We start from the raw sequence: 23,358 nt of genomic DNA on the forward strand, positions 1-23,358 counted from the left end.
ATAAGCTGGTGATGTACGACACTAAACCCACAGCGACGTTTCCAGCCAATCCCAACACCGCCAGCCATGTTTACACAGCTACCCTAACACGCAGCCGGCGCCAAGCAGTGCACACTTTGACTCCGGATTTCGTTTCGTTGTCGCGTGACGCTGCACGCGATGGTTGGTCATTGGGTGGAGATCTGCAACCTGCTGAACGTCATCGATTGACGTAATTTGATTTTAGAACTAGCACTCCCTTTGTGCCGCGGAACAGACCAAACAGCTGCTGTGGAGGGTTGTTTTGGTTGGCAGGGAAATGGGAAGCCCACGTCACAGACATGAACTTGCTTTATTCATTGGTTGAAAACCATGTTGATTGAAAAGGCCTCATCAGAGCCACACCATGTAGCCGGGGAAACAATGACCCCCCCCCCACACCTTCCTTCGCAAAAAGAGGAAGAGAAGAAGGAATAAGGTGACAGACGAGAAAGAGGGTTGAACAGGAGGGGGGGTGGGGGGGGGGGTGCAAGCAGCGAACAAGAAAAACAGATCAAAACACACACACACACACACACACACACACACACACACACACGGCCCCCTAACTCGCCTCCTCCCATAAAAACTCAACAACAAATAACTGTCATCGAAAGTTCACAACTTGCCGCTTTAAAGATAAGAACAAGAGAAGGAATAGGAAATGGAGACAAAAGACAGAAGAAGAGAACCCTCAAGGTGGCGCCAGCATCCACAGTATATATATATATATATATATATATATATATATATATATATATAAACATTCGTATAATATACCTGGCTGCAGAGAGGCCCTGTCAAGGTTTTATTACTGGGCCCCAATTCGTTGGCAGACTCATTATTTGTGGCGACGGATGCGTTTCTTTCACAACTCGCAAGCAGTTGCCGCAGCTGCCCTAACGTTAGTTAAACCAATCCATAGCACAACACGTCTCTAATGAATCCCTCAAACCCCGTTAAAAAGGCACGTAAAAGATGGTGAAAGAAGAAAAGAAAAATGAAACCAGGGAAGAAGAAGACGAGAAGAAGCGAAACAAAATACTCGCGAAGGATGCACAAGTAGGGATTATAGGTGGAAGGAAAGGGGGTGGGGAGGCAGGGGTGGAGGTGTGAGGGACCATCGCATGCTAACAACTAGAAAAGAGGTTTGCTCCAAACTGCTGACGTTCATTCATGTGACGTCGGGTTTTATTCCCAGTTTAGCATGGGGTCAACAGGACAACAACAACAATAAAAATTTAAAAAAATCATCCATCATCATCATTAGCATGGTCATTATCACAACCAAGAAACCAGACCAAAATAAAACAGCAAGAAAGTACAGTAAATATCATCATCTTAGATGAACAGACTATAAATAAAAAGAGAGGCAAGGCCTTCAAGACTCACTTGTGATAAATTACGTCCCCTAGCATTAATTACAGAGTAATTTCCCTTTTTTACTATCTGCACCAAAACGTTTGCAAAATAAATAAAAATTCCATGCTTAGCAAAAGAAGTTCCTGTTTGAACAAAAAATGATAATAATAACTCCTTTTGCTGTTGTGTCAGAATAAGAGGTCAAAGTGCCAAGTTTAGAGAATACAAAAAATATAAATATAACAGTAAATGCAGTTTGCATATAATTAGGCTTCCATTTTTTATTTTTTTTGTGACCATCCCAGAGGTGCAATACTGTTTTAAACAAGATGAATGGAAAGAACTGAATTTTTCCTATTTTTATGCCAAATTTGGTGTCAACTGACAAAGTATTTGCAGAGAAAATGTCAATGTTAAAGTTTACCACGGACACACAGACACACACACACACAAACAACCGAACACCGGGTTAAAACATAGACTCACTTTGTTTACACAAGTGAGTCAATAAACGAACGAACGAGAGACACTGTTACTTCAGACAGCACTCACCGTCAGCTGACATGCAGGTCAAAAGGCCCACGTTTCTGGGTGTCTTTTTCTCTGTTCTGTTGTTTCCGTCACCCACGTCAAAGCTGATGAGAAGCCTCACGCAGCATCGGCTTACAGTTGTGTGCCTGTGTGGAAACAAAAATTATCATCATGTTTATAATCGTCATCATCGCAATATCACCTGTCGTCTTTTTTTCTTACCTTCGTTATTACTGTCATCATCATTGTAAATAATAATCTCCGTGATTATTCGTCTTTTTCTATTTTTCCTCCTCCTCCTTCTTCTTCTTATCATCATTATCATTATATTTATCATTTGTTACATTAATGTTGTTCTTGTTACCATCATCATGATGTTACCATTATGAATCTGATTTTCGAGCTGCAAGCAATAGTAATATATGGCAATATGACGAGAGAAAAAACAAAACAAAACCAAACCAAAACGGCCTGTCCTCTAAACCTCACTCACAACAACAGCTGGTGCGAGTGGAAAGGGAGAGGGAATGGTAAGGGTTGTAGGGAGGTGGATGGATGGGGGGATGGAGATATCCCACACCTGTCTACATAGCTGCGCTTTACACCATTTCACTATCCGCTGCCGTGGATAGTCATACATGAACAGAATGAAGACACTGACAGAGAAACAGACACACAGACAGATAGAGACAAAGTGCAAGAGACAGAGAGAATGTACATTACAATAGGGGGTATCGTACTCATGTTTTCTTCTTCTTCTTCTTCTGCGTTCGTGGACTGCAACTCCCACGTTCACTCGTATATACGCGAGTGGGCTTTTACGTGTATGACCGGAGATTAGAAAAGAGAGATAAACCACTTGCAGAAATTGCTGAAGCCAGGCAGCCTGCGCCGCGAGACGTATTCATTATTCATGAGCTGCCTTTGCCCCGCCCAAACTAAGGGAAAGCGTCAGTCGAACGCAGTCTCCTGAGTGATTTTATAATTTGGATTACACCTTTTTTCCCTTTTCTGTTTGCTTCATCCCACGCAGATGTCAAACTCAATTTTGTTGTGAATAACATTCCTAAATATTTATATGTATTGGTTACTTTTATTTCCCTATCACCACAGCACCATTTTTCACAAGTCGAAAGATGACCTCCATTGCGGAAAACTATAATATTGGTCTTAACGAGATTCACTGTTTGTTGTAGTCTGTCTGTTTCTTGCTTAAGGGCATTTAATTGATTTTGTAACCCTATGGGTGTGTCAGACAAGAGAACAACATCATCAGCAAATAGCATTAAGAGCAAATCTGTTGCGCCAGGTATCATTTGTATTCCATTTTTCCCCTTCTTTGATAACTCCACTGCCAATTCACCGATGAAAAAGGAAAACAGCTGTGAGCTTAGCATACAACCTTGTTTAACCCCTCTTGGACACTGAAAAAAGTCTGAATAAATACCTTTGTCACGAACACATACTAGTACAGAATCGTAGATGCTTTTAACAGCCATGTAAAACTCCCAAGAGAGAGAGACAGAGACTTAGAGAGAGAGAAAGAGCACAATACAACGGTCTGCTCGGGCAACATGAAGCGTTCGTATGTATATGAATTATATATATGATTATGTACATATAGATAGATTTAGATTTACATACTGATAGATCTATATGAAAGTTGGTGATGGGGGGAGCTGCTTTATTTTCTTTTTATATTATCTACTTTGAAGCAGATGCAAACGTGCTAAAAACCAAGCAAAAATGAATCGGTTTTCATTGTATACAGCGAATCTTACTACACGTGGGAAATTCCAGGCATAACTTAACTTTCGCTTTACTGCAGCTGAACCGTCAGAACCGACTAGTTTCCTTCAGGTGGGGAAGGAGAGGGTGATTTACCCCCACCCTTCCGCACTGCGTGTGTGCCCCAAAACGGCTTCAGCGCTGTTATAGACAGTAAGAAGGGGACTGCCGCGAGTGGTTTATCTCTCTTTTCTAATCTCCGGTATGACCGTTTTTAACCCGCCATGTAGGCAGCCATACTCCGCTTTCGGGTGTGTGCATGCTGGGTATGTTCTTGTTTCCATAACCCACCGAACGCTGACATGGATTACAGGATCTTTAACGTGCGTATATGATTTTCTGCTTGCGTATACACACGAAGGAGGTTCAGGCACTGGCAGGTCTGCACATATGTTGACCTGGATGATCGTAAAAATCTTCAACCTTTACCCACCAGGCGCCGTCACCGTGATCCGAACCCGGGACCCTCAGATTGAAAGTACAACGCTTTTACCACTCGGCTATTGCGTCCGTCGTACTCATGTTTTAAGATCTAGCGAGATGTGAAGAGTAACCAGGAATTAAAAGGAGAAATGTTATAATGTCTTTTTTTTAAAGTCTCTTTCACCCGTGTGTGTGGTGTGGTGTGTGTGTGTGTGTGTGTGTGTGTGTGTGTGTGTGTGTTTATATGTAAATACCCCAACATAACCCGTACATGCATGCCAGTCATGCATCGAAAAACGATTTTGACGGAAACCAGAATCACAAACAAAATTACCTTATCGAAAACGGAAACCAGAATCACAAACAAAATTACCTTATCGAAAACGGAAACCAGAATCACAAACAAAATTACCTTATCAACAGCACGAACGAAATTATAACGACAGCAAGAACCGACATCCAAGACACTCCTTCAGTATAATTCCTGACATTTACCACCAAACGAGTGCACCCCTAAAACAGACACTGGAAACATACCTGCAAATTATCTGGGCTCTGCTGGCAAGCAAAAGCAAAAACCAGACGCTCCGCTTCAGACTGTATCTGCCTATCTGTTCTACGCATACACCAGGGAAAAGGCCCGTAATTGCTCTCAGTTCTACAAGATATATACACCTTGCAGCGGTCAACCTGACGTGTATTTTTGACATTTACTCATTTATTGCATATCTATCGAGTCTTGACTATCGTCATGATCATTCCATTTTACTGTGGAGGTGTGCAGTATGGAGCGGATATGAGTGCTGTGCATGAATATTTTGTGCTGAAATGCGGTAAATGAAATAGACTATTTCTAAATATTCAGTCGGTATAGATTCCATCGTCGGTTTCCCTAAGCAAACCATCTGCAAAGTCTTTCCTTTTATAATAATCACGAAGTAGTTTTTGTTGCTGTTTTTTCTTTTACAGTATCTCAAAGTCAACTGTCTCGGCTTCGAAGAATTCAAACAAATGTAATTCGGTGATGTACATAACTTTTCAGACCCATTTTCTAGATGGACAGGGAAAGAGAGAGAGGGAAGAGAGAGAGAGAGAGAGAGAGAGGAGGGGGCGTGTGTGTGTGGGGGGGAGGGGGGGGGACTTTGAATGGTCTGAAGCTCTGTAAACGCAAACAACTCATGGAGGACCAGCAGCCAACACAAACGAGCCTTCAGCGGCATCAAGCACAACAAACCACCACCACGGAAACGCCCAGTTAAAAGAAAAGTTCCATCTCCCTCCGAACCATCAAGGGAGATCATGCACTGGGCCCCGAAAAAGATGAAGACTTCACGGACAAGCCAGTGGCAGTCATGATTACTCAGCAATACCCATCCCAACAGTGGCCACAAGCTTCCAACCACACAAATGTTTCAGTCTGACATGAAAGCAGAGTCGAGGGCCCAGGTCAGTTTTCCAAAACAGAACGTTTTCTATGACGGGTCTCGTTTTGTAAATGGAAAGCAAATGGCGAAGTTGATGATCAAAGAGTGACACTTGAACCATCGTAGTGCTGTTTTGACAGGGTCTCTTTCTGTCGCTGTGCATAACTTCCGTTTTAAAGCAAGGAGTCTGATTGAAATTACGTCTTGAAGATGTTTGAGTAATTTGTGTGTGTGTGTGTGTGTGTGTGTGTGTTATGTGATCTTTTTGTGGATCAGGCTGATCTTAATCGTCAAGCACCTTCACCTTTGAGATTTCAAATAAGCAAAGTTCGCTGATGAGAGAAAATGGAGAAAAAAAATCATACTTCAGTTTCACATGTATATTAGCACCATACGTCTTTATCAGATCTCTGACAATGATATCATTATCATTATCATCATTATTATTATTATTTTGTGAATGTATCATGGAAGAAAAAAACCTTTCGATCACAAAAGCAAATGCTGCAGTGCATGAATGATCGGGAAGGCGAGACGCTGAGAACGAAATAAGAGTCCGCTGCTTACTGGTGTTGGCACAAGTCAGCAACGTTTAGCAAGTAACTCGTGAACCTGAGAGAGTGAAATTCTTTCAGGTCTTTACGTTTCTTTGGAAGCGATTGACTTTCAGAGTGGGTCATTTACATTTTTCAGAGCCTGCACCCCTCTGCCGCTGCTTTCGCTTCATTGTGCCTGCGTCTCTGCCAGTTTTCTTCGTTCAAAGCCCCCGGCATCTTAGTCTCTTCTGTCTTCACTTTCTGTGTAATAGGCTATATACTACTTTAAACTCTTCGCAGTCTTATCTTACTACCTTGTTTTGATTTTCTTACTTTCCTTTGTGTATACTTTTACTACTACCACCACCACCACTACAACAACTGCTACTACTAATAGTGGGTGTGACAGACAAAGAGAGAGAGAGAAAGAGAGGGGGGAGGCAGGCGGGGAAGGGGGGTGAGGGGGCGGAGCGGGTGCAAACTGACAATTTTACAGATGAAAGCTAGCCACGTGCATGCAGAGACGAGTCCAGCTTCATTAATCCCATTAATAAACTGCTCTGCTGGGTTCGCCCAAACAGGTATAATCAAACCACATAATCTAGATCCAACAACACCACTCATACAAAACATTCCGCTGTGATCACTCAGCACGGTGCCCCTGTGGGACTGACCACCAGACAACACATCACCTGTTGCAGTTCTGCCCCCTCCATGAGGTGCTCAGGAAGAGGTACTGACACGACCCAACTCCAGTGAACCTCGAGCTCTACGGCTATGTGGAGGATCTGCAGTACACGGCTGCCTTCATCAAGGTGACTGGGGTGTCCATCTAACGAACGAGAAGAAGATCCAAACAAGCGGAAAACGGTACAGACAACTAAGCAACAGACCACCACCAGGAAAACATGGACACTGTTGACAGGGCCGAGAAGAAAATCACTCGACAGTAGTTTTGTCTTCAGATGTCAACGGTATATCTGACGTCAGAACTGACGACATACTACATTCGCGCAACTGACGTAAGAGAAGACGGCGTCAGTGACGCAACAGAAAGGACTTGACGAATGCCCGAGTTTCACGAGCAAGTAATGGAAATGTCAAGTGGAAGAAAACAGCTATTTTTCATTACGGGATTCCAACCGCACAAGGTATAAGTTCAAATCGCTTGTAGAGGGAAAGATATATGTAAATGGCAGTTAAGTGTCTATCTATAAATGAGACAGGCTGAAGAGGGTTCTTGGTTTATTTAAGTGACGTAGGAGAAAACATTGTATGATGGCTTCGCAAATGCTGTTAACAAAATGCGTTCCTGCATGCGAAGAGTGAGTGTGTACGTAATTATGCGAGTGCGTACTCACGTGTTTTCGCAAAACACACACTACAGTCTGAACCCCCACCCCTCTTTCACAAACACACACACACACACACACACACACACACACACACACACACACACACACGCACGCACGCACGCGCCCATCTTCAGAGCTGGTCCAGCAGTGACAGCGAGGACCTGAAAGAATCCAGGGTAATGTGTATCACGCTGTGATCACTGGGGAGGACAATGACGGCAGAGATGGTGTGGAGATTTCGAACACTGCCTCCGACAAACTCCCTCGTGGGGAGCTATGGAGTCCTGCTATGTTCCCTGACAGACGGTGTCTCGTGGGGAATGCGGGTCATGCGTGTCTGGGAGCCATCGTTTACTGTTGACATCAAGTGTGTGCCCGTTAGTGGCAGGAGTTTTGTGGTGTGTGTGTGTGTGTGTGTGTGTGTGTGTGTGTGTGTGTGTGTGTGTGTGTGTGTGTGTGTGTGTGTGGATGTCTGTGTGTGTGTGTCTCTGTGCGTGTTGGTGAGTGTGTGAAGGGTGGGCGTGGTGGAGTGTATGTATTGCATAGCATAGCATAGCATAGCATAACATAACATAATATTGTACTGTACTGTATCACTCTTAAGTCACAACGAATTTGTTGTCAGGAAATTCGGGCTGCTCTCCCCATGGAGAGTTTGTCGCAATAATCCGATGCCAACCCATTTCCCCCTCTCAGAAATAATTTCTTGAAAGGCTTTAGCACAGCTGATCACAAAGTAAGTGTTAAGACGCTAAAACGTGTTTCATATGTACCCACAGAAGACACTGAAGACACGGCGATAATGCTGGCGTTGATGTTGATGATGGTGGTGGTGGTGATGATGACGATGAATTGAAAGACTATCCCTGTCTGGGAAAAACCTACCAGAGAATCTGATGAACGTGTTTCATCAGCAGGATATCTCCAAGTCATGTCCAACAATAACTCCATAGCAGAAAACAAGCACGCACCCCACCCTCGCTAATTACACAGCCACTCCCACATCCAGCCAGCACCAATCACTCTGCACTATTAACTCACGGCTTTCGTTTCGCCCTCGCATGACGCAGTGCGACGCTGCAAACAGTGGTCGCAAAAGATCCACAGGTGGTCAACTCCACTGACTGACGCTAATTAATTTTGAAAGGTGATCCGTTATTTGTACAATGGAACAAACCAAACACCCACTGACGGGTGTAGCTTTGGTCGGCAGGTTTCCTGTCCAGTGTTTGTGTAATAGAAATCGGAGACACAGGTTAGAGACGTTTGATTAATGCAGTGAACGCCAAGCTCACTGACATGGCAGAGCTGGGGTTTATCGGACATGCACGAAGACATAACATTTGCTCTGAGATACTTCAAAACGTGCCTGTCAGATCCAAAGCAGATGAAAGTCCAGATACTTGTCATGTCTGATGTTGCGAAACCTCAACACGGGGCCCCATTGTCTATTTCAGAAGAACCGCCGCTGTCTTTCACAATAATATTTTCTTTGCACCCACCCCACTACTCGTACCCGTGCCCCAACGCCAACCCAACCTTACAGCTCTAAATCCTTCCTCACTTTTTTCATTACTAAAAAAATCAACAATTTAAATATCACCGAGGCGGAGGGATTTTGTGTAATATCCCGTCATACATACTTGTGATTGTAGAAATCATCCAGGATGAGCATACCACCAGCTCACAAAACCCATAACTAAAAAAAGGAGACCATATGGAGAAAAAAAAGGGAGGACGAGGAAGAACTGGGTAAGCAGGAGATACACAAACGAAACAATGCACTTTTCTTAACTAGGAACCCGCACCCTCCCAAGGAAAATGTATATATGTGTGCACTATGTATGTATACTATGTATGGCTGTATTCTCTCTCTCTCTCTCTCTCTTTATATATATATATATATATATATATATATATATATATATATATATATATATATATATATATATATATATATATGAATAAGCACCTGGCTACTTCTGGCAATGGGCCACAATGATATGTGCTGGAGCTAGGTTGACGTCAGTTGAGGACGTCAGTGAAGAAACTAAACAAAGTAACCGAAAAAAACACACACAAAAAACAAACAACACCAACAACAACAAAACACAACGTGACTCCACACTCACAGCTGTCCACTCATGAATTCAATATCTAATGTTTTCCCCTCTTAAATTCTAGCTTAGAAGGTGAACGATAGCTGAATTCAAACAATATACACATTCACAGACAAAAAATTCCTTACTGAATTAACCGACATTTCGCAGTATCAAAGAAAAGAACAAGAGAGAGAGAGAGAGAGAGAGAGAGAGAAGAAGAAGAAGAAGAAGGAAAGGAGACAGAAGACAGGAGAAAAGAACCATCAGGGCGGAGCCAGCATCCACATAATCTCTCTCTCTCTCTCTCTCTCTCTCTCTCTCTCTCTCTCTCTCTCTCTATATATATATATATATATATATATATAAACATTCCGATATACCTGGCTGCAGGGAGGCCCTCTCCGGCTTTTATTACTGCCAACCCCAATTCTTTCAGTGGCAGAATTATTACCCTCACCGGAAACTGGCGACGTCTGCCATACCCTCACAACGTGAAAGTAGTTGCCGCAGCTGCACTCGCACAACCACCCCCGAAGCACTACTCGTCACCCACTTGAGAAGAAAAAAAAAAAGGAAAGAAAAAAAAGAACAAGAAGAGGAATGCGGAAGAAGTGAGGGGCGGAAACGGAGGAAGAAGAGAAAAGGGTTGCAGAGGACGAAGAAGAAGAAGAAGAAGTAAAGAAGTGGAGAGAGGAAAAGATGGTATTTAGAGATAAGACAGATAGCAGCTCACGGGTCTGTTAATGCCTACACTCACAAATCCACCTCACGAATATACAACACTCAACTTCAGTTGCTGTTTAATAGCCTGACAGAAGGAAGGAAAGAAAGAATGGGAAGCAAGAGAGTACGGCCGGGAAAGAAATTGCAATAACGATGATGAAAGACGATTTAAGAAAACAGGGGGGGGGGGGGGGGGGGGGATGAATCCAAGAAAAAAAAAGAAGAGAAAGGTTGGAAACAAAGAATGAAACAATGAAAATCACGAAGAAAAAGAAAGACCGAGAGGAAGAAAACAAACAAAGAAGAAAGAAAGACAGAAGAAAAGAAAAAAGAAGAAACACCACGAACACACACCACATCAACACCACGTCCACAACCCAGGGCAGAAAACCACAGTCTCCAGACAGCTTACCACACACCTAAAACACTGCCAATACAACAACAACAAAAAAGGAGGAAGCAGGAGCAATTTCTCAGTGCCACTTGCTAATCTGCCACATCACGGATCTTGTTTGTTTTCTCTGCAAACAGACCTGTATAGCAAGCAGCCTGACAGAGCATTAGTTCTGTTGCGTGTTGTGTTCAGTAACACTGGATTGCCCAACGCATCCACCCACTCATACCCCCCTTTCCCCCTTCCTCTCCCCACCCGCCCTTCACACTCCAGCTCATAATAATAAAAAAAAAAAAAAGTACTGTTCATTACCATGGTCATGATCACACCCTTTGTCATTGTTACCATCGTCCATTTACCATTATCATCATTGTTACTAATGATATACTTATTATTGTTGCTGTTCTCGTCGTCATCATCATCATCATCACCATCATTACAATCATCATCCATATCAAGTTCACGGTATCATGATGAAAATGATCTCTGAGCTGCAGCAGCCTAGAGACTGAGGAAATGGCAATGTAACATGGCAGTCTGTCCCTTGACACTGACTCACCCAGCACCAGCCTGTGCCAAGGTGACGGAACTAACATCCTACACCCATCCACATCGTTGTGCCTCATACACTTCATCATCTGTGGTCATGGATAGTCAATGATGGGGACATTGAGTCAGTGTGTGTGTGTGTGTGTGTGTGTGTGTGTGTGTGTGTGTGTGTGTGTGTGTGTGTGTGTGTGTGTGTGTGTAGGGGGGGGGAGAGAGACAGAGAGACAGAGACAGACAGAGATTTCATGAATAACACGGGCGGATATCAACTGCTTCCTCAGGTTTGGCACCCCAAGGCTAATCGTGTTGTGAGATATGAAGAGTAATTGAGTAAGGCGGTCAAACGTCTTCAATTTGATAGGCAGTTGGACGGATGATTAGACGAATATGTGTCTGGAACACGTACATAAATTTAATTATACTTCCCTCCCCCCCTCCTCTCTCTCTCTCTCTCTCTCTCTCTCTCTGTGAGTGTGTGTGTGTGTGTGTGTGTGTGTGTGTGTGTGTGTGTGTGTGTGTGTGTGTGTGTGTGTGTGTTATGTAAATACAGATATATACATTTTGATATATATATATATATATATATATATGTGTGTGTGTGTGTGTGTGTGTGTGTGTGTGTGTGTGTGTGTGTGTGTGTGTGTGTGTGTGTGATGTAAATACAGATATATACATTTTGATATATATATGTGTGTGTGTGTGTGTGTGTGTGTGTGTGTGTGTGTGTGTGTGACTGTGTTAAAATGTAAATGTCCCTACATGTCGCTGTTTTTGTGTCACAGATACATCTCTAAAACGGCTCGGCTGTTAACAAAAACAGCCTCACCAAAAATGAATTACCTTGTGATAGCAAGAAAAAAAAATGATTACGATAGCAAGCACTGTCATTCAAAAAGAAAAAAAAAGATCCGCATATAATCATCTTTGATATTTCTCACCAAATGAGACCACCCCCATCTCCCCATCATGAAACCTGAGTAAATTACCCTGGCTCTTTTGGCAAGCAAAACCAAAAATCCAGAAACACTACTTCCAGCTCCAGTATGTTAGCCTGTTTGAATTACACATACCACACAGACAAGGCCCCACAAACGCTACAAGATAGACGGGGCAATCTATCAACTTGCGGGGCAACTGCAGACAGCCAATGAAGGACTCTAAGGTGATGGTTTCGTTCTGAGAGGGAACTTGCATGCACCCAATTTGCGCCGCCAAGCACTGTGCAGTGCATTATTATTATGCAGTCAAACCTGACATTCGTTCTGGCTTTTTAATGGGTGGGTGGTTTGTTTTATGGAGTAGGAAGGGGAAGTGTGGGTAAGCTTTTTTGTTTTATAATGATGTCAGTTCAGGTGGGCATTTTTGGTTTGTTTTAATGTTACTGTTATATGATTGCCTGTCTGTTTGCACACGTGCACAACAACGGTGCAAGTGCATGTGTCTAGGTATACGCACGTATGTGCAATATATAAATGACTGAAAAAAGAAGTCACCAATATTATCTAATTAATGTGAAATAAAATTTAAAAAAGACGAAAGAAAGTCCTTCACAACATTCTTTCACCAATGATAACAATGTTGCAAATGTTTACTACTGAAACCAGAACCCAAATCAGACGTGAAAAACACCATAAATTATCCTGGCCTTATCAACGAGCAAAAGTAAAGCCTAACCTACCACTCTTCAAATTGCACACTGTTTAAACAACACCAGAACATGACGCTCATCTTTAGGCTGCATGTAGAAGAAAAGGCAAGACTGAAAAAAGGCAATTAAATATGATATTGATGCATCCACCCCGTGAAACTGACTCACTTAACACCAGCTGCTGTGGCGGAGGGGGCGGGGGTTGAGGGGGGTGGGGGAAAGCACGGGGGACGGAGACGAAGGGATATCCGAGACCCGTCTGGACCGCTGCGTTTTTTATAGATTACACCACCTGTGGTAATGGATAGTTATACATGACAATAATGGGAACATTCGGTGGTGTGTGTGTGTGTGTGTGTGTGTGTGTGTGTGTGTGTGTGTGTGTGTGTGTGTGTGTGTGAGGGAGAGAGAGAGAGAGTGAGTGAGTGAGTGAGTGAATAAACAAGAGGGGATATCGACTTTCTCCTCCATTGCTGACAGCCAAGGCCAAGTGGTGTCGTGAGCTATGAAGACTAACTGGGAATTAAGTGGGAAAACGTCTGCTGCATTAGGACGGGTAATATGATGAAAATGGGGCAAGGATGTGTGGAGAATTATTGTCTAGCCCTCAATCTCTCTCTCTTTTTCGGACTGTTTTCCCTCACTCACACACACCCTCTCCATGGATGTGTGAGTGTTCCAGTCTCTCTCTCTCTCTCTCTCTCTCTCTCTCCCTCCCTCTCTTTCTCCCCTTGTGTGTGTGTGTGTGTGTGTGTGTGTGTGTGTGTGTGTGTGTGTGTGTGTGTGTGTGTGTGTGTGTGTGTGTGTGTCTGTGTCTTTGTTGCGTGTGTGTGTGCGTTCTCGCGTGTTTGCTCATTTCCGGATATGTATGCATACCTCCCCATGCATCACTATAACAATTTTGAAGAAACTCAATCCACCAAAAAGGATTTACACCTTATCAACGGTCGAGCGGTGTTGTAATGAGAGCAAAAATCCACATTCAAGGCTTCTACAATATAATTCCTGATATTTCAACAACAATTCCTGATATATACCATCAAACCTACGCCCACCAAAAGAACAAACAAACAGCATAGAACAAACAAAAACAATGACTTGACACGAAAACATATCAGTGAATGATCCGGTAGCTGTTGGCAAGCAATACTAAAAGCGAAACGCGCCAATTCCGTGTCAGCCTGTCTGTATTATGCATACCACACAGACAAGGGCCCGTAAACGTAACATGACAAAGGAGGTAATAAAAAATTCAACTTCCGGAGCAGCAGACAGCGAATGAAGCAGTCTGAAGTGATGATTTAAGAAGCTATAATACACCCAAACAGCAACGGAGTGAAGGGTAATGTTTTCAAGAGCTATAATACACCCAAACAGCAACGGAGTGAAGGGTAATGTTTTCAAGAGCTATAATACACCCAAACAGCAAGGAAGGAGTGAAGGGTAATGTTTTCAAGAGCTATAATACACCCAAACAGCAATGAAGGAGGGAAGGGTAATGTTTTCAAGAGCTATAATACACCCAAACAGCAATGAAGGAGTGAAGGGTAATGTTTTCAAGAGCTATAATACACCCAAACAGCAATGAAGGAGTGAAGGGTAATGTTTTCAAGAGCTATAATACACCCAAACAGCAATGAAGGAGGGAAGGGTAATGTTTTCAAGAGCTATAATACACCAAACCAGCAATGAAGGAGGGAAGGGTAATGTTTTCAAGAGCTATAATACACCCAAACAGCAATGAAGGAGTGAAGGGTAATGTTTTCAAGAGCTATAATACACCAAACCAGCAATGAAGGAGTGAAGGGTAATGTTTTCAAGAGCTATAATACACCAAACCAGCAATGAAGGAGTGAAGGGTAATGTTTTCAAGAGCTATAATACACCAAACCAGCAATGAAGGAGTGAAGGGTAATGTTTTCAAGAGCTATAATACACCAAACCAGCAATGAAGGAGTGAAGGGTAATGTTTTCAAGAGCTATAATACACCAAACCAGCAATGAAGGAGTGAAGGGTAATGTTTTCAAGAGCTATAATACACCAAATCATCAATGAAGGAGGGAAGGGTAATGTTTTCAAGAGCTATAATACACCCAAACAGCAATAAAGGAGTGAAGGGTAATGTTTTCAAGAGCTATAATACACCCAAACAGCAAGGAAGGAGTGAAGGGTAATGTTTTCAAGAGCTATAATACACCAAACATCAATGAAGGAGTGAAGGATAATGTTTTCAAGAGCTATAATACACCAAACCAGCAATGAAGGAGGGAAGGGTTATGTTTTCAAGAGCTATAATACACCCAAACAGCAATGAAGGAGTGAAGGGTAATGTTTTCAAGAGCTATAATACACCCAAACAGCAAGGAAGGAGTGAAGGGTAATGTTTTCAAGAGCTATAATACACCCAAACAGCAATGAAGGAGTGAAGGGTAATGTTTTCAAGAGCTATAATACACCCAAACAGCAAGGAAGGAGTGAAGGGTAATGTTTTCAAGAGCTATAATACACCCAAACAGCAATGAAGGAGGGAAGGGTAATGTTTTCAAGAGTGATTATACACCCGAATAGCCAATGACAGAGTGTAAGGTAATGTTTTCAAGAGCTGTAATACATCCGAATAGTCAATGAAGGAATAAAAGGTTATGGTTTCAGGAGGTAATAATACACTACTCAGGAGCTACTATACACCCAAAAAGCCAATGAAGGAATGAAAAGTAATTGTTTCAGGAGCTATAATACGCTCGAAAATAACCAATGAAAGAGTAAAAGGGTATGGCTTCATGAGCTATAATACACCCAAATAGCCGGTGAAAGATTGTAAGGCTACGGTTTTGGTTTAAGGGGGTAGTATGCACCCGAATAGCCAATGAAGGAGTGCAAGATGATGGTTTCACGAGTTATAATAAACCCGAACAGCCAATGAAGCGGTGTGAGATGATGGTTTCTGGAGCAATAACACACCCGAATAGCCAATGAAGAAGTGTGAGATGATGGTTTCTGGAGCAATAACACACCCGAATAGCCAATGAAGAAGTGTGAGATGATGGTTTCTGGAGCAATAACACACCCGAATAGCCAATGAAGAAGTGTGAGATGATGGTTTCTGGAGCAATAACACACCCGAACAGCCAATGAAGAAGTGTGAGATGATGGTTTCTGGAGCAATAACACACCCGAATAGCCAATGAAGCGGTGTGAGATGATGGTTTCAGGAGCAATAACACACCCGAATAGCCAATGAAGAAATGTGAGATGATGGTTTCAGGAGCAATAACACACCCGAATAGCCAATGAAGAAGTGTGAGATGATGGTTTCTGGAGCAATAACACACCCGAATAGCCAATGAAGAAGTGTGAGATGATGGTTTCTGGAGCAATAACACACCCGAATAGCCAATGAAGAAGTGTGAGATGATGGTTTCTGGAGCAATAACACACCCGAATAGCCAATGAAGCGGTGTGAGATGATGGTTTCAGGAGCAATAACACACCCGAATAGCCAATGAAGAAGTGTAAGGTGATGGTTTCTGGCGCTAGGATATACACCCGATTTGCGCTTCAATGCTGCGCTGTGCAAATCGTGTTATTCGGTTCGCGCACAGCTGTTCTGTGGTGTGGGAGGGTACGGAAGGAAAAGTCAGGGGAACTCTGCATGTTTTGTGCTGAAGTCAGATTCTGTTGATCAATGTTATAAACGGAATTAATAGGAAGAGACCTGTTTGGTACAGTGCTCTGGATTTACTTCCGTCTGTGCGGATGAGCATGTGACCAGACCAGATGATTTATTCAGATAGGCCATAGCCCCTACTGAAGGAGGAAGGTGGCAGAATGGTTAAGACGCTCAGCTGCCAATACAGAGAGTCCGTGAGGGTGTGGGTTCGAATCCCGCTCTCGCCCTTTCTCCTAAGTTTGACTGGAAAATCAAACTGAGCGTCTAGTCTTTCGGATGAGACGATAAACCGAGGTCCCGTGTGCAGCACGCACTTGGCGCACTGAAAAAGAACCCATGGCAACGAGAGTGTTGTCCTCTGGCGAAATTACGTAAAATGAAATCCACTTTCATAGGTACACAAATATGTAAGCATGCACTCAAGGCCTGACTAAGCGCGTTGGGTTATGCTGCTGGTCAGGCATCTGCTCAACAGATGTGGTGTAGCGTGTATGGATTTGTCCGAACGCAGTGACGCCTCCTTGAGAAAGTGAAACTGAAAGTGAAACTGAAACCCTACTGAAAGGGTGTAAACAAAGTGAAGTAATCAATCAACCCTTTGTCTGTAAAAAAAGCAAATGCAACATACTTAAGGTATGAATACATTCATAATGCAGAATTTACGTAACATCTCTTATCCGTTTGAGAGATTTATACAGAAATACTGTTTAATGTTTATTAGTTTGATTATTCGCAGATGAGAGGAGGGATGCTAACTTGACTCTTGCGGGAAAGTTCCAGTATGACTGCGGAATCAGTTCTGTTCTCACGCCATGAAGAGCTGGGCACTCCAAAACGAAATGTGTTTCATCTTGACTTGTAGAATTAGACAAGTTACATGAACGATTTTGTAAGTCGTCAGTTTTATATCTTTTTAAATGAACATCAATGATTTATCTATATATAGGCCAAGGCCCCTTATGAAGGGGTATGTGTACATGACGTAATGGAAACACCATAATGCAACATATATGGAAAAATATAACATTACTTCCAAACGTAAACCAGCCTGGCCATGAAACATAATGCAGAAAAATCAGTTTTCTCATGACGTAATGGTTTCTCGGAATTTGAAAGCTTGATATAAATATGAAGAAAGGTTTCTAACAATTTCACATGAGATCGAAGACAATAATAAGTTAAATCTAAACATATTTAGTTGTCTATAGCACTTAGGCTTTATAAAATGTTTCTCGAATATTCCTCGAAGTTGGGCATTTAGTGAGAGAGATACAGTGACAGACAGACAGACACAGAGACAGATACAGACAGAGAGACAAACACACACACACACACACACACACACACATACAGAGAGAGAGAGAGAGAAAGAGAGAGAGAGAGCAAAACAAAAATCAAATTTCTTCTCTTTTTTATGAGGGCAGGATGTAAAAAAGCTGTATAAGCTTATTCTTTTACCCTCAATAAAGATCATTTTGACTTGACTTCACACACACACACACACACACACACACACACACACACACACACACACACAGAGAGAGAGAGAGAGAGAGAGAGAGAGAGACTTTCACAACACTCTACCAGGCATGACCTGTTTACACAAAAGCATCGCTCCAAACAGACGTTCAAAACACCATAAATTACCCTGGCCCAAATGGCACGCGACCCAGAGATTGACTCACACACTTCACTGTGCAGACTGCCGGTGAATCTGGGCCGCTGAGGCAAGGGTCTTGGAAACATCATTAAGTAAAGTCAGCTGCAGTAAGCGTACAGATCAACATCTGAACCCATGTGGAGAAAATGTACAGTGTTCACAGACTTTGTGCTGTTCTGGGAATATTGTGTCACCAAGTCTCAGATGAAAAGGTATACTGAACGGATGAAGCGAGAGTTTTGTTTTGCTCTCTCTCTCTCTCTCTCTCTCTCTCTCTGTGTCTGCTCTCTCTCTCTCTGTGTGTGTGTGTGTGTGTGTGTGTGTGTGTGTGTGTGTGTGTGTGTGTGTGTGTGTGTGTGTGTGTGTGTTTTAGGGAAAAAAACAAAACAAAACAAAAAACTCTTGACGAGATACAGACATAAAACTTCAAGAGTGTTTCGAATTACTGTGCTGGTTCAGTGACTATTTGGGAGAAAGTAGTAGGTGGTTTTGCCACGAAAATGATGGCTGTACACACTGCTGGTGAAGAATAAACGACAGATTGAATTAACGACACCCAACTGATGAAGAGGGTCAACACAGTCCTCCTACGACAGTCAAGATCTGGATACGAACTGGTCACAAACAAAACAAAACAGAAACAAGCAATAGAAAAAAAAGAAAGAAAGAAAAAGAAAACACCGACAATTAAAATCCACCGTACCTGCATGGCATGGTGGCCAGAATGTATCCCTAGCAGCAAGCAGTAGCGGAAGCAGCAGCAGTAGCAGCAGCAGTAGCAGCAGCAGCAAGCAGCAGCAGTAGCAGCAGCAGTAGCAACAGCAGTAGCAGCAGCAGTGGTGTTGGAGCGATAGAACAGCAGCATCAGTTATGTCACACGTCTATATAGTCTCTGATATTAGAAAAGGTCACTTTTCCACCACACATGAGAGATTTTGATTTGTGTGTGTGTGTGTGTGTGTGTGTGTGTGTGTGTGTTTTGTGGTCACTTTTCCACCACACATGAGATTTTGATTTGTGTGTGTGTGTGTGTGTGTGTGTGTGTGTGTGTGTGTGTGTGTGTGTTGTGGTTGTCTTTTTTTTTTCTTTTTTTTTTTTTGTCTTGTCTTTTTTTCTCTCCCCCCCCCCCCTTTTCCTGCACATATACTTTTCTCCCCTTCCTGTTCATTACATCAACACTCATCCAATCCACTCACAGTTCTTTGTCTGTTTGCTGGTCTGTTAATGGATAATACACGTGCATGCAAGATTTCAGTGTTAATTGAATGTTTGCATTGTTTTTGATCATGTATTTTCTGTCGGTTTACCTGTCTCATTTCATTAGTCTCTCACTACCAAGTCATCTCTAACAATAAAAAAAAAGAACTTTGGAGGCAGCATGTCTGCAATCAACGTCAAAAATGACGTCATGACTGTCTGGGGGATCGAATGACCCAGACACCCCCCCTGCCCCTCCCCTCCCCACGTCATCCTGTTGTGTCTCATCCGCACGGTGATTGGAGTTCGATATGCCAATCATCCAGGTACCCCCCACGCCATGTGGCTTTCGTCAGAAGCTCTCCCTCACCGTACCCCCCCCCCCACCACCACCACCCACCTCCCTCACCAGCCCCCTCCCTTTCCATACTCACCCTTCGCCCCCTAGGGCGTTTGCCTCCACCCCCCGACCCCTCTCCCTCTTCGTTACATTCGCTACCTGCTGCGCTCTCGATCATCTATCTGCTGCCTGTGGGAGAGAGCAATGAGATATGACGATCAGATCGTCATTGCTTCGGCACCTATCAACTTGCTGCTGCATGCCCACAAGCTACATCCATCATCATCGATCACAGACGCAGTTAGAGAGAGATGGGGGGGGGGGGAGAGAGAGAGAGAGAGAAGGGAGATGAAGAGAGAGAGAGAGAGAGAGAGAGAAGGGAGAGGAGGGAGATGAAGAGAGATAGAGATAGAGACAGAGAGAGAGAAAGAGAGAGAGGGGAGGTGGAAGGGGGAAAGGGAAAAGGGAGATGGGATGACATGCAGAGAAAGGGGGGGGGGGGTGGAGAGAAGGTAGATGGAAAGAGAGAGAGAGGGGGAGAGAGAGAGATGAGAGAGGGGGGAAAGGGAAAAGGGAGATGGGGTGACATGGAGAGAAAGGGGGGTGGGGTGGATGGAAAGAGAGAGAGAGGGGAGAGAGAGAGAGAGAGGAGAAAGAGAGAGAGATGAGAGAGTGGGGGAAAGGGAAAAGGGAGATGGGGTGACATGGAGAGAAAGGGGGGGGGGATAGAGAGAGGGTGGATGGAAAGAGAAACACACACACACACACACACACACACACACACACACACACACACACACACACACACACACAGAGAGAGAGAGAGAGACTAAGCGCGAGTGACAGAGAGAAAGCGAAAGAGACAAAAAGCCGGACGTAGAAGAGGACTGAAACGACTAATTGCCGTGTTTGTTTTTTTTCATTTATTGGCTTGTCCTCTGATCATCCCTTTGTTATCTTTTTTAACCTTTACTTGTGTGTCCTCACTTGTTGATTTATTTGGTCTGTTCTTTGCTGGCTTGCCCCCTGACTGTCTTATATTTTACGCGCGCGCACGTGTGTGTGTGTGTGTGTGTGTGTGTGTGTGTGTGTGTGTGTGTGTGTGTGTGTGTGTGTGTGTGTTAATGATTTGATATAAGTAATTTGATTAGAAGACATGGGAAATACGCAGATATTATGCATATATGAATTTATATGACTGTATGATTGTTAATAATAAGATACATTCGCCAAGTCGTGAACAAAAGAGTTGACGATCATACTGTTAATCACTTTGTTGCTGTGCGCTGGGGTGTGCATAGTCCTTTTGTGTTGTCTCAGGTGTTGCTGAAGGTTGTTGTGGGCTGCTGCACAAAGGAGTCATCTACTTCAGATCATTGATGCTGAAAGGACAACAAATGTTTACATGACGACTCATGTGACCTCATTTAAGTAAATGACGTATTACATGGTTATGACGTAGGACTTGTAAGTTTTAAAAAAAAAAAAAGACGATTAAAAACAACTTAGACATTCAGCTGAAGAAAGATTCGGAAGAGATCGTTGCAATACAACGTCAGCGGAGAAAAAGGCCAACGATTGTTTATTTTTTCTTGTTGGAATAGGCCTTTCTGTGTAATTTATTTCATGCTGCCAAGACAGTTTGGTTAAAATTAAGTGATGTTGCGAAGATGAGCAACGTAGACTGATCTATCCTGAGGTTTACTACCAGAAAAATACTATCACCATTTGTGTTGTGTTTCATATAACTTGTATTCTGTTTCTGATAGTTATGTTATTTCAATTGTTTATGTTTAATTTTGGTGTAAAATACTGTTGCTGTTATATGATATCCTCCATGCCCAAGAAGGGGTCAAAGGATTAAATATTCTTGATTCTTGTGTGCGTGTTGTTGTTTGTTTATCGCTTTGCTTTATATATATATATATATATATATATATATATATTGCTTTCTGCTGTTTTGTTGTTGTTGATTTCCTTATTTTGATGTGTGTGTGTGTGTGTGTGTGTGTGTGTGTGTGTGTGTGTGTGTGTGTGTGTGTGTGTGTTTGTTTTGTTTTTATCAAAGTAATCCTAGAAAAGGGTTCCCTTTCATTTGCACGCAGTGCATTTGCCGTGTCGCTGTAGATGTTGATGACAACGATGTATGCAACATATATTGTTTTCCTTGTAACGGATGTTTTCCTGGAAGAAGAAAACATCTGCAAGGGTGTTAAAGGAAATGAGCCAGAAAAAGAGACGGAGACTTTTGGCCGGCTTTCCTGTCGCACAATGTTAAAAGTCACAGACTGAGACCTCTGGCCGACTTCCTTAGTCATAGGCTGAGACCTTTGGCCGACTTCCTTAGCCATACATTGAGACCTTTGGCCGACTCCTTTAGCCATACATTGAGACCTTTGGCCGACTTCCTTAGCCATACATTGAGACCTTTGGCCGACTTCCTTAGCCATACACTGAGACCTTTGGCCGACTTCCTTAGCCATACATTGAGACCTTTGGCCGACTTCCTTAGCCATACACTGAGACCTTTGGCCGACTTCCTTAGCCACAGACTGAGACCTTTGGCCGACTTCCTTAGCCATACACTGAGACCTTTGGCCGACTTCCTTAGCCACAGACTGAGACCTTTGGCCGACTTCCTTAGCCATACACTGAGACCTTTGGCCGACTTCCTTAGCCATACACTGAGACCTTTGGCCGACTTCCTTAGCCATACACTGAGACCTTTGGCCGACTTCCTTAGCCACAGACTGAGACCTTTGGCCGACTTCCTTAGCCATACACTGAGACCTTTGGCCGACTTCCTTAGCCATACACTGAGACCTTTGGCTGACTTCCTTAGCCATACACTGAGACCTTTGGCTGACTTCCTTAGCCATACACTGCGACCTTTGGCCGACTTTTTTGTCGCACAATGTTTGTTTGTTTTTTTGTTGTTGTTTTTTTAAATTATTATTATTTTTTTTTTTTTAAAGAGCCATAGACTGAGACCTTTTGCCGAATGGTTGTCGCACACCGTCAAAAGAGAAGAGTCACAGACTGAGACCTTTGGCTGACTTACGTGCTAGCAGCACAGCGTCACAAGAAAAGAGTTGGAGACAGAACCTGAGACTTTTGGGCCGACTTCCTTGCTGCCAACACCTGGACACCAGCCCCCCCCCCCCCTTCTCTCCCGCCCCTTCCTCCTCCTCCTCCTCCTCCCCCTCACACCTCACGCACCACGTGCCCTCCGTTACCTGCCCATGTCTAACGGCCCCAGTGCAGCAAGCCAGCCGCTTCACCTTCAAACGGTGGATCCCACTCAACCGTGCCTGCTACTCGGCTGCACTTGATAATGGCAAACCTTTTTCTTTCCTTTTTTCGTTTGTTTTGAGTTTGGAAGAACGAAGAAGAGTAGAGTAGGCGTGGGAAGGATGTGTGTATGTTGCATGTGTGACTCTGTGAAGGTGGGGAGGGAGGGGAGTGGGGGGAGGTTTCATTCATTGGAAGGATTCGACGTCACTTATTTATATGTGGGGTTTCACTGTATATTACGTGAGAGAAAGGATTTTTATGGGGGTAGGCGGAAGGTGTTTTTTTTGGTTTTTTTGTTGTTGTTTTTAAATTAACACAGTATTGTAGTGTGTGTGTGTGTGTG

The 23,358-nt window shown here is 43.3% G+C and overlaps 1 protein-coding gene across 1 annotated transcript in view; it reads right to left on the reverse strand.

Annotated features, from left to right (window-relative positions):
- LOC143285008 (D(2) dopamine receptor A-like) overlaps nucleotides 1-23,358 on the reverse strand; it is a 94,258-nt gene that overhangs the window by 44,261 nt on the left and 26,639 nt on the right. The window contains exon 2 of the mRNA XM_076592175.1: nucleotides 1,933-2,057. Coding sequence (XP_076448290.1) covers nucleotides 1,933-1,945 — 13 coding nt within the window. The 5' untranslated portion in view covers nucleotides 1,946-2,057. The remainder of the gene's footprint in view (nucleotides 1-1,932; nucleotides 2,058-23,358) is intronic.

This window comes from Babylonia areolata, chromosome 8, assembly GCF_041734735.1.
Source record: "Babylonia areolata isolate BAREFJ2019XMU chromosome 8, ASM4173473v1, whole genome shotgun sequence".
In the NCBI taxonomy this organism is placed as follows: Eukaryota; Metazoa; Mollusca; class Gastropoda; order Neogastropoda; family Buccinidae; genus Babylonia; species Babylonia areolata.